Source organism: Ptychodera flava, chromosome 18 (genome assembly GCF_041260155.1).
Source record: "Ptychodera flava strain L36383 chromosome 18, AS_Pfla_20210202, whole genome shotgun sequence".
NCBI classification, from domain to species: Eukaryota; Metazoa; Hemichordata; class Enteropneusta; family Ptychoderidae; genus Ptychodera; species Ptychodera flava.
In genome coordinates this window covers 7,845,023-7,857,989 of record NC_091945.1, presented here as the reverse complement: position 1 = coordinate 7,857,989, position 12,967 = coordinate 7,845,023, and the positions used below count along the sequence as shown (strand labels likewise).

Here is a 12,967-nt window from a genome sequence, read left to right as displayed (position 1 = left end):
GATGGACACGCTGGTGCAACAACCTGAACTTCATTACAAGATACAGCTACAGCGATGCTACACTTCACCTACCTTAGGACCCATCAAGAAAACAGAGTGTCACATTTTCTCTGATGACAGCAATGAAGCCATAGGTGCTGTAGCGTACTTGCGGTTGACTAAACATGAAGACAACGTCAGTGTATCATTTATACTTGGCAAAGAAAAGGTAAACCCGACTCATAGAGTCTACATACCTCGCCTAGAACTGTGTGCAGCCATCCTAGTGACAGAACTTGCACAGAAGATCACATCCGAAATCGGCCTGAACATAGACAAGGTCATATATCACACGGACAACGAAATCGTCCTATATATATATGAACAACAGCTCGAAACGGAACGTTTCCAAATATACGTAGCGAACAGAGTAGAAAAGATCCACAACATCTCATCTTCACATCAGTGGCGACATGTATCTACACACGAAAATCCAGCTGACATCGCATCATGCGGTATACCAGCCCAAAAACTCAATTCAACGATCTGACTATCAGGACTAACAATCCTGTGGCAGCAAGACGAGCAAGACAACCATGAAGAAACAGAACACGAATAAGCAGTGAGCGAGACAAAACCCCTGAGGTCCGCAAACAACTTGCTGTCCTCAATACATCAATGAAGGAAGTAGAACAAGGCGACTTAGGTGCTCACCGATTTCAATGATTCTCATCATGGAGATCCTTGAAGAGAAGTATTGCCAACTTAATAGGAAAAATCAGACAAAGAAACCACCAGAAAAGACGGACAAAATGGAGAAAGAGAAGTCTTCAGAACAAGTGAAAATTGAAATGATGGCACAAGCAGAAACCATCATACTACGTCCAGTACAGAAAAAAGCTGTTCCATAAAGAATATGATATACTATCTGCAGCGAAGTCAGCAGGCTCTGACAGCAACAAACTACAGAAACGGAACCTAATCAGCCGGATGGACCCATTGATCAATGAAAAAGGAGACATCTGCATTGGAGGAAGACTTCGCCTATCTGACCTCGACCCCTGCGGCAGACACTCCGTCACCCTCCCACAGGACAAACACATTCACGACTTATTATCGATCATGTATATCGACAAGTACAATATCAAGGCCGACAACTCACCCTGTCAAACATTAGAGCTAATGGCTATTGGATCATAGGTGTACATGACATGGTAAGAAGTATACTACACAAATATGCGATATGTAGAAGACTGAGAGCAAAACCACTCACTCATCTCATGGCCGACCTACCGTCGGACAGAACAGAGAAAACCCCACCATTCACCAACGTCGGCATGGATGTATTCGGCCCCTGGGCAATAGCTTCCCGAAAAACCAGAGCCAACATGTCTGTCTCTACACAACAGCAGTACACATGAAAAGAATATCTACAAAACCGTCAGCCAAGACAGAAGTGGAATAAATCTACAATCAACATCAAAGAAGGAGACGTGGTTCTGTTGAGAGAGTAAGAATACGCAATAAACAGCTGGCCCCTTGCTCGCATAGTGATGGTCTGCCCCAGCGATGACAACAAAGTACGCAAAGTAGACATCATGATCTACAAAGATGGCGAACATCGAACCTACCTCAGACCTATTAGTGAATTAAATTTGATTTAAAGAACAAATTAAACGCTGTGATTAAATTAAATTAACACTATATACGGATTGTTAGTATGAATCCTTACGTATGACCTCTTAGCCTTTCAGAATTTACTTAGACATAACATATAAGTACTCATGTATTCTATTTGAAATTTATGATTAGTAAAAATTCAGCTTGCCGCGCATTTCTAGACGGGAAGTGTGATTGATTGACCCTTCATGACCCTAACTAGATATTAAGAGGATCGTACTCTATCTTTCTTAAGACCCTCTGACACAAAAGTCAAGAAACTTCTTTGTAAAACAATTAAAAGGTTAAAGATTAAATTACACCTACGCTTTCACTGTCTTAAAGCAAGTAGACATGCCACATGGATCTGACAAACACTCAAGCCAAAAGTAGGATTGTAGGCGCAACGATGTAAGTTGGTTTCCTTCTATGACTTTCCAATTATTTAGATGATCATTTTGAATACAGTGCTTATATATTTTTAGTAGAAGTTCTTTTCTTCTGTTTATTTTGAACTTGATTTACCTCGACTCTCCGGTGTAGATCATGAATGACCTTGTATTTCAATCTATTTTTTACCCAATTTTCACTGCTTCTTGAATAAACCTATCCTTAACAAAAGCAACTGAGTGTGGTTATTTCTTGGAATGGTTGGCACTTAGTGGATACAAAAATTACTGACTCCGCCATAAAAGCGTTACCAGTGATGATCGTTTTGATTTAAATTACCATGCACGCCAGTTTTTTGACTGAAATTTCACTTGGAAAATTCTTGATATACATTAAGAACATTAACGTCGATAAGTTGTATACATTAAGGTATAATCTTTGTACATGGAACATATCAATACGTTGATATTCTTAGAGTATATCTATACAGAGCAAGAGTATACGTAATGCAGATCTTTGCACACCAAGTGAAAACTGTACTTGCGAATTTTATTAGTATATGTACGTGTGTACTTAACGTATTTTGTAAATGTAGAGAGTCAGTATACGTGTGTATATTGTTTTATATCAAGCATTTTGCGTAGTGATTGCTTCCCTGTAACTAAATTAAATTGAAACAAATTAAGGTTGTAAACGTATTTGTCAAAACAACTAATCAATGGATTCATAAACAGGGAGGACATTAATACATCAAGACGAGATCCTGCGTTAACAGCACCATATGCAGAATATAGTAAGACTATGTGTACAACTAATTTTACTTCATTGGACCACACGGAATCTAAGAGACTCCACTGACGACTCCAGCTGGTTTCTCATCAGGATAATTATTTACAATAGAGCTAAAGTGTTGAGTGCCTCTATGGTCTAACGATTTTTTCTTGAAAAAGATTGTCCTTACAAAATGTTTCTAGACTTGTCTCTGGATACTTGGTGGCTGTTTTCATGTTTCAATGACGATTTTCAACTATTAAGTAGGTCGTTCGAGTATTTTAATTTCTATATACCAGGCATTCTTTTGCTACTTGAGGATTTTTCCTTTTGGCCTGTTTTCGAAAATAGACGAAGCAAAACTTAGGCAAAAGGGACCAAAAAACCCCCTCAAAGAGCAAGAACTACCTATTGAAGTACCTCAGCCTGTCAATGCAAGCTACAATGGAGAGCGCTCAGTATCCTCGAATTGCGTTTTACATGATATTTCCAACCTGGCATAATGTCGTTTCTCTCGTATGACTGTCCACTTTCTCAATCATAAAATATGACATTGAATTCTAGTAACTTTGTTGCCCTGCTTAATTTTAAGTGCAGGAACGATATGTCTGTATTATTGCAATTATTTGGCATAATGTCGCGTTTTTTTTATACGAATAACTTGCGTTAACATATAACCTTTGAACTTAAGGCGTGCTACACCAAACACAGCATAATTTGCTCAAAAATCACGTTTTTGCAAATATTTATTAATAATATAATAGCCCGAGATTAAAATGTTGGTGGGGTTCATCTTTTAGGGGTGGGGTTCATCTTGTTAAGCAGTCGTAAGCTTCGTGTTAGTTTATGCAAATGAATGCCAATCACCCGATTTCCTGGCTTCTTTTTCCTCCCAATTCCAAAATTCAAAAGAATACAACTCCACTGTGGCTGTGTCAAATTTTCTAAAATTTTCATATTATGTTCTTTAAATGCTCTTTGAAAAACGACTATTTTGTTTGGCAATAAAGTTCTTACATTTTAAATAAGAGGCATTTGAATTTTACTAATCATGATTTCTAACACTTTTTTGAATGTCAGATTTTTAACACTTGCCATTTTTGAATAAGGATAGATAATGCAAAATAAAATAATCTTTTTTTTTCTACATATACTCTTATTTCAAGTTAAATATTTCATTTCAGAAAATGATATTAAGTTTTTTACTTAAATTAATTTTTATATACCAAAATTGAGGTTTTTTACCCCAAATATACACCAAATTCATATTTAAAGTAAACTTTAAAGTCCCTGCTTTTTGAAAATATATAGTATGAAGGGTTTCCTATTTGATGAGAAATATTGCTTTGAAAAAAATTGTGTTGGCAACATGCAGCTCTACCTTAAGTTTATTGACACTATAGGGTAATGGCTCTTAATGATTTTTACTGGATAATATACATTAACCGACTTTTCAACACAAAATTACAGTTAATGCTTGTATTTGACCACTTCAATTTGGTTTCCTTCACTGTAGCCTGTCACTTGTCCATTTTTATCGATAATGTGTCTTCGTTAATCGACTGCAAACGATTTCAGGATAATTTCATTATCTCCTCTAGATAAAATGAACATTTTTAAATATTAGATAGACAGAGAATGTTAAAAAATATGTAAATTTATTTATTGCAGGCTTTTCTGGTGGAGCAGAAGGTATCGATGTTTCAGTCTACAACCACAAGGAGAAAAACAGTTGGCTATCAGGAGTGAAATGTTATGGAAATGAAGTAAGCTTATTTCACTGTAAATCGAAGAAACCATTGGAATATGTGTATTGCGGCCGTGTAGCAACAGTGCATTGCAAAGGTGAGAATGACAAATGTTCGTTACGTAGGTGGGACAAATGACACTGTATAAGAAATCATTTTTTACTACTGTAATTATAACACCAGGTTGGTTTATCATCTCTTTTGTGGTATGTGTGGATGCCTATACACTGTAGTTGTAAGTAATTGTAAAATCAGGCCAAGAGACATAAACTTGACTTCAAAATTCAAATGAGTGGTTGTAGATAACTGTAATTACCTATCATGTTTATTGTCTTATTCAACAAGAAGTAAATGAATGTTTATTTCATATATTTTTCTGGCCTAATGTTACATAAAATGTAATATGGTCTATATCTGAAATTCTTTATCCTCACACATGTTCACAGGTTTGAAACAAATGCCTTTTACTCCACAGTACTCGTCTAGGACAAAATTCAATGTTGGAAAGGAAGCTGTTCGAGTATGAGCACATAATCCGACGCAAGGCAATAAATATCATTTCTAAATTAAACAATTGGCATATATCATAAGCTACTACTTAAATATTATATCCTTGAGGCAAATTACGTTTGTTTGCATATTTGCATGAAAATATAAAATACTATATTTCACACAGGTGAACAAAAGACTGACATCACCTCTGGCTTTCTAACCGCCAAAGAGTATGTCATTAAATTTTGGTTTTGACTTTGTTGTCTTGTGAATTGTACTTTCTTTGATATATTGTCAAGTGTGTACTTTAAACAATGAACTTATTCAGACACTGTAGCTATATGTTAACGAATTATTCTAATATTATTAATAAACAATCCAGGATTGTAAAATTGTCGGGGTGTGTTAGATGTATGAGATGCAGCTGTCTGCACATGTTGTCATTATTCGAATTGTCTTTGACCTCTTGCAGTTCGTTCAGTCCGCTTGTCTGGTGGGAACACTCCATATGAAGGAAGACTAGACGTATTTAAGGATGGACAATGGGGAACTGTATGTGGATATGGTTTCACATCCACTGATGCTAAAGTTGTATGCAGAGAATTGGGTATTTAAATATGTTAAATACTATCGAAAAATTTACCCCTTTCCGCCACAGGACACTCGTCTGTCTATATAGCACTATCAAATCCTCCACCATGAATGCACTGTATTTATCCCTAAACAACATCAAACGAGAGTACCAGACTCAGCATTAAATAATCAGCATGAAGTGCATAAATGTAGTGTATTATTATTTTTAGCTCACGTGTGTAAACACGTGGGCTAATGTCATAGCGATGTCTGTCTGTCTGTCCGTGTGTGTGTGTGTTTTAGTGTGTGTGTGTGTGTGTGTGTCTGTCTGTCTGTTTACACGATAACTCAAAAACGCCTGAACGGATTCAAGTCAGATTTGGTACACAGGTATCATATGCTACTTGCAAGAACTAATTAGATTTTGGTTAGTGTGGCTTGCATATTAATGAAGTTATGCAATATTTTTTTTCCGTACAATGGTTTCCCTATGGAGACGGTTATGACAGTGTAGACATATATCAAGAAATACTGCACGAAATTTCATGAAACGTTTCAAAGATGACAATCTAAGAACATTATGATGATACTGTGAGTGTCATGTCAATTATCTTCTCATTTGCATATTTAATGAACTTTTGTTATTAGTGAGATAACTCTGAAATTCCTGCACCAAACTTGATGATACTTGCAACAAATATTGATCTGATATATATCTATTTATACTTAGAATCATTAGGCAGTGTCAAGTTAATAAATAGCTCATTTGCATATTTTATGAAGGTTTATTAGTGATATAACTCCGATATAAGTTCACCAAATGTGATGAAATCTGCTGCAGATACTGATCCGACTGATATCTAACTGTAGTGTAAAGCATTTAGTAGTGTGAAATTAATTAAGGGTTCATTTGCATATTCAATGAACTTTGTAATTAGGTATATAACTCTGAAATTACGGCACCCAAGTCAGTGAAATTGGATACAAATATTGTTTTGATAAATATCTAATTGAACTGAGAAGCATTAGGCAGTGTCAAGTTAACAAATAGGTCATTTGCATATTTTATGAAGTTTTGTAATTAGTGATATAACTCCAAAATAACTGCACCAAATATGATGAAATCTGCTGCAGATACCGATCCGACAGATATCTAATTTTGGTGTTGTGCATTTAGTTGTGTGAAGTTAATTAAGGGTTCATTTGCATATTTAATGAACTTTGTAATTAGTGATATTACTCCAAAATTACAGCATTAAATTTGATGAAACTTGCTACAGATGTTGATCTGATAAATATCAAATTGTACTGAGAAACATTGAGCAGTGTCAAGTTAATAATAAGCTCATTTGCATATTTCATGAAGTCTGATAATTAGTCATATAACTCCGAAATAACTGCATCAAATGTGATGAAAACTGCTGCACATACTAATACGACAGATATCTAACTGTATTGTAAAGCATTTAGTAGTGTAAAGTTAATTAAGGGTTCATTAGCGTATTAATAAACTTTGTAAATAGGTATATAACTCTGAAATTTCGGCACCAACATTTTGTGAAACGTGCTATAGAAATTGATTTGATAAATATTTAATTGTGCTATGAATCATTGAACAGTGTCAAGTTAATTTAGGGTTTATTTGCATATTTAATGAACTTTGTAATTAGTGACATAACTCTAAAATTACAGCATTACATTAAATAAAACGTGCTACAAATGTTGATTTGATGGATATCTAATTGTCCCATAAAGCATTGAGCAGTGTCAAGTTAATGAACAGCTCATTTGCATATTGAATAAAGTGTTCTAATTAGTGTTTAAACTCTGAGAGTACTGTGCGAAGTTGAAAAAACCTGCTTCATATAGTGATAACATATATCTCATTGTTCTATGAAGCGCACTACTATTAATGAACCTGTTGTAAAACACGTGAGCATATTTAGTTCATATCTGGTTTTATATTCGTTCATTAAATAATGTAAAGTTTGTCCCTAATAGGCGTTCCTACTATGAAGTAGGTTTATGGTTTTTTTTAATTAAATCCGGCTTGTAGCATTCTATGCTTCATTCTGTGCTGTTTACTTGGTAACTAAGATAGAATTTCATGTGTCTGATTAAAATCAGATATTATTATCAAAGCCACAATTCTGATTTTGTGAGGGTTACCGATGTTGATCGCCAAAGTTATCAAACACAATATGTATAGCCTCTCGCCCTGGATAAAATGAACCTCAAAAGATGCGTACTACCTAAATGCGGAAACCAATAAAGGGGAGGACATTTGGCGTTGAGGGACTTTTGGTTAATAGATAAATACAAAATTAATGATAAATATTTTGTAGAGACGCTTGTAGACTTTTCATCCGTGTTTTAGGAATGCCTCACTGTACGCTTTGCACTTTGCCATATTCACACTGTCACGTTATGTCGTGTACGCGTCTTGTCAACATCATCCCAACTTCTAAAAATCTTCGGTCTAGGGCGCTGCCATATTTGCAGCAATTCTCATCAAATTATGTTCAAAACCATGCAAATTAGCTAAAATTTCACAACACTAAATACTGGGTTGGTAACTCTGCTGGTGGACAGAATTGTCCCCGAGGTTATCGTTCGTGTGAAGCGGTCTCAGTCAGAAAACTGTAAAAACTTAGCCGGCTATTGAACCACTCTTTTATGGGAGTGGAGATTTAGCCGAGTGGTTCTCTCTGTGTCCTCTCTGCTGGCGACTGATGCCGTATGTTGTGGTTTCGAACCCGATTGAAAACTAGCCGTATTTTCTATCCTGGGTTGGTAACTCTGCTGGTGGACAGAATTGTCCCCGAGGTTATCGTTCGCCCAGTTAAAGCGATGAAATTCGTTTATTCACCTCGATTAAGTTTGTATGTGCGATGTGTGATAGTGAGCATGCGTGTGTGAGTGCTTCACGAACTCTACAACGTGTGGAGCGGTCTCAGTCAGAAAACTGTAACAACTTAGACGGCTATTGAACCACTCTTTTATAGGAGTGGAGATTTAGCCGAGCGGTTCTTTCTGTGGCCTCTCCGCTAGGCGACTGATGCCGTATGTTGTGGGTTCGAACCCGATTGAAAACTAGCCGTATTCTCAAATGTAAAATTAACTAATTCAAAACTCAATCGTCCAGTTTGACTTCACGGTAAAGAACACTACTTGAGATGTCGTTCTACAGATGAACAGACTCAGAGAAACAGACAAAGGCATAGGCATATTTCGCTAAGTTGTTACAATTTTTCTGACTCCGAACCCTCCACAGGCTGTAGGTTTCATGAAGTACCCGTACTATCATACTCACTTTACCCATCATACACAAACTTTATTAAAGCAACTGAATGAATGCATTATATAAAGCGCACTGTGCCATCTGTGCTCAAGGCATCTACTCTACATCTTCATCAATTGGCTAAGAATAGTCAAAAACAAGCAACATACCATACTTCTCTCAACATTAATAACTCATGTTGGTAATGTGGCCTTCAAGTTCTTGATTATCTTGCCACTTGATATTGTGTCACGATGCTTGTATCACAGTTGTTAGCTGTATTATGTGAGCAGTTCTTGTTTATCTAGGCTTTCGTTGAGTGTGCAAAGTCAAAATGAAACATTTTATCAAGTTGACGACTGATTAATAATTTTGAGTTCTAGCTCAATCAAAAATCGCATAATGGTTTGCACGCTCTTTTTTGCCCATTTAAGGAATGTTTGCCAATGAAGATGATTCAAAAGTAGTGCCTGTTTCCTACTTTGGGAAAGGACGTGGTCCAATTAGAATGTCAGGCGTTCATTGTAAAGGAAGTGAAACCAGTTTATTTGACTGCAGTTACAAGGCTGGTGGTGGAAAACTTTGCAATCACACAGTTGACGTTGGTGTAATCTGCCAAGGTTAGTATTCTGTTAAACAAACTGAAAATGTGATCAATAGCTCTTTTCTGCCGTCATTTAGCCAAACTGATTCATCTCTCAAAGTGAGAAGGTTTTACATACATATATGATATTCAGTTTTTACAATTGTACCATATCTAAGATGTTTTAGAACAGAGTAATATGACATCAAATTTTTGAATATAGGATTATGAGGTCGGTGGCGTTGTGTAAGTACTGTTATTTCTCAAATGTACAGACGTACCAAAAGCAAACCAAACTTTTTCCACTTCAACTTATTTTATTATCTATTGTCATGGAAGGCATGACAAGATTGCAAACAATACAGTCTACAAAGTCAAATCGGGAGGGTGTTGTTCAAGTTTATGAGGGAGGAGTGTGGAAGAATGTATCAAATACTCACTGGAGCAAGACCAGTGCTGATGTTCTCTGCAAGGAGCTCGGTAAGTTTTCCTTCTTATGCATGTTTCACTTTTATATCATTCAGTCTGTCTAAATATGATAAGTTCATGTGTAGAAAGCGACTTCAGTGATTCAATTTGACAGTTAACTATCTACAGTTTTCAAAATGTGCGTAATACACCAAGAATAGAAATACTTACATTCTATTAGTACTATAAACTGTAATGCGTTTATCTTAAAAAGTGTTCTTGAAAGCAACCTATGTAATATAAGTGAGCAATCATCAACACTCTAGCACATCAGATGAGGTTTTAAATAGATAGAGAGATTGATGGATGGTTGGATTGATGGATAGATGGATGGATGGATTGATGGATGGATGGATGGATGGATGGATGGATGGACGGATAAAGATTACTGTTTTATTGAATTTGATTTTGTTATCACATTTTCCAATTGTCTTAAATCCTTTTATTCTTCTTTCATTGAAATTAACAACTGAAAGTGTATTTAGCAAAGTATTGCAAGAGTTATAGAGACCTTTAAATAGGTGGGTTTTACCTACACGTACTAAATCAGTGACTTCATTTAATGTCCATCAACCTGTCATCATTGCAGGCTTTGCCTATGGTGCCACAATTGAAACTTGTTCTAGTTGTCAGATTCATGCCTCTCCAACCCAAGTCAGTGATCTGCAATGTACTGGTATAGAACATAGTGTCAGGGCATGTAATTTTAAGAGTGTCAAATCCGTTTCCAAGCTAGCGTATGCAGTTTGCTCAGGTAAGTGAGGTATCGTTAAAATGCTTGTATGTGTGTGGTGAGAGTGCCTCGTTGCATGCACATTTTATGATCTGACAAAATTTCTGTCATTATGACTGCTCAAATAAGCAAGGAACGTATTGTGTCAAATGTATTAAAATAACTCTTACAAAGTGGGTACCAGCAAGCTCATTTGCTACATAACGATCACTGATTTCTTAATATCATTCAAAAACATCATTCAGAGGCCGAGGAGTAAACACAAATAAATTGATTGTAGTTAGCAAAGTATCGGTTCAAGAACAGGCATAGGGGTAGCCTATGTGCTCGTCCCCAGGGGTGGTAAGTGTTTTGTTGTATTGCTAATAAAGGTTTATTATACCAAACTTTGCTGTTCTGGTCTTGCTTAAACGTATTATCAGCATGCTGCATCTATTAAATGACCAGTTTAATTGCCTAATTCGCCAAAGCAAGCGAGGTAGTAATTTAGTCTAATATTATATAGGGCTCAGCCCTTGGTGTCACGCCAGAGGTTCAGAAACATCTGAAGATGCACATTCGTCACGTACACGGTCAATAATAGTATTGATGCATTATTTAATAATATGACAGAATGAAATAGTAGGGCCACTGAGTACTCGCATTGCATAAACAAAGAATTCAAAAACTAAGTTTACTTGGTCACACTCTGATGCATAAAGTTCACTCCCGCTTTGTCAGACCCAGACAGGTACATATTTTCTGTTTAATTTGCAAAAAAGTTGGACATAGATGACAATTTTGTCGGTAACATTTTTTATTTACCATGATAAAAACCCATTGTTTAATAAGAAACGTACTGTGCAATCATTATCGTTGCCATAGCAGCAGTACTGCCTATTAACTTCCAGTTGCAAGCTCAGTGATTCACATTGTACCTTTAACACAGAGGGCGCTCTTATCAACGTAGTTATACTCCATTTGACATTCACAAGATTTTCATTGTCATATAGAGATTGTTTTCACAAATGAAAACTCCATTGAAATGAAAAATGGTCGTAAAGGCAATATTTCAGCAATAAGTCAGTTTTCCTTTGAACTAAATTGCCAACTCTATTGCCAAAGGGTTTAGAATTATTTCAGAACAACACAGATCAACAAAATCATTAATTTTATCAATGTTATTTTTATTCAATGAAACAGCAGTGGATTATCTACTCATGAGTGATGGCTGTTATACGATGAAAAAGTAATCCTTTTGCTATTCAAATAATACAGAACAAAAAAATTTGAAGTACAAGAGGCATTGTTTATTGTTAATTAAAATAGCAGGACTGACATGTCCTTATTTAATATTTAGAAGTACAGACATTTTCAAAGTCACATTTCACAATATAAGGACTTTTAAATTATATCTATAAAAATTTATTATTCAATATATTTCAGTTATGGACTTTAAAATACATTACATTTCACATTCCAGCCTTATAAATCCTTATATTTCAATTACTGCCTTGAAAATTGATATATTACGCTTACAATTCAAATACTGAATATGTTTACATTATGTAGGCAAAGGTATTCATATGATAGTGGCCTTCAAAAGCGGCCATCTTAAGATTGATGTTGAACTTATATTATCTATGAAAGTTCATATACCAGTATTAAATATGTTTTAAATTACGGACTTTAAAAGGCATACATTACATTTCAGCCTTATAAATCCTTATATTTCAATTGAAATTCACTTATACACATTGTTAAAGTTCTGTAAACAATTGCTACAAATTACTGCCCTGAAAATTGATATACTACACTTAAAATTCAAATACTGCATATCTTTACATTATGTAGGCAATGGTATTCATATGAGAGTGGCCTTCAAAAGCAGCCATCTTAAGATTGATGTTGAACGTATATTATCTGTGAAAGTTAGTATACCGGCATTAAATATGTTTAAGTTATGGACTTTAAAAGTCATACATTAAATTTCACATTCCAGCCTTATAAATCCTTATATTTCAATTGAAATTCATTTATAAACATTGTTAAAGTTCTGTAAACAATTGCTACAAATTACTGCCTTGAAAATTGATATACTACACTTAAAATTCAAATATTGCATATCTTTGTTAAGTTACAAATACCAGTGCAAACAGGATATAAATTTTTGGAGACAAGGCCAGCTGTTCATTCAGAATTTCCAGTATACTTGAACTGATTAAGTTTTTTTTTATGGTGCCACCAGGTTTTACTAGGATACAGTGTGTTCATATGAGCAAATAGTTTATGAAGTCCTTACTTTATGTTAA

At 35.3% G+C, this 12,967-nt stretch overlaps 1 protein-coding gene across 1 annotated transcript in view; it reads left to right on the top strand.

Annotated features, from left to right (window-relative positions):
• Positions 1-4,500: 4,500 nt before the first annotated feature.
• Positions 4,501-12,967, top strand: part of LOC139116757 (uncharacterized) — a 141,941-nt gene continuing 133,474 nt past the window's right edge. The window contains exons 1-5 of the mRNA XM_070679401.1: positions 4,501-4,644; positions 5,512-5,646; positions 9,327-9,512; positions 9,815-9,955; positions 10,533-10,697. Coding sequence (XP_070535502.1) covers positions 9,329-9,512; positions 9,815-9,955; positions 10,533-10,697 — 490 coding nt within the window. The 5' untranslated portion in view covers positions 4,501-4,644; positions 5,512-5,646; positions 9,327-9,328. The remainder of the gene's footprint in view (positions 4,645-5,511; positions 5,647-9,326; positions 9,513-9,814; positions 9,956-10,532; positions 10,698-12,967) is intronic.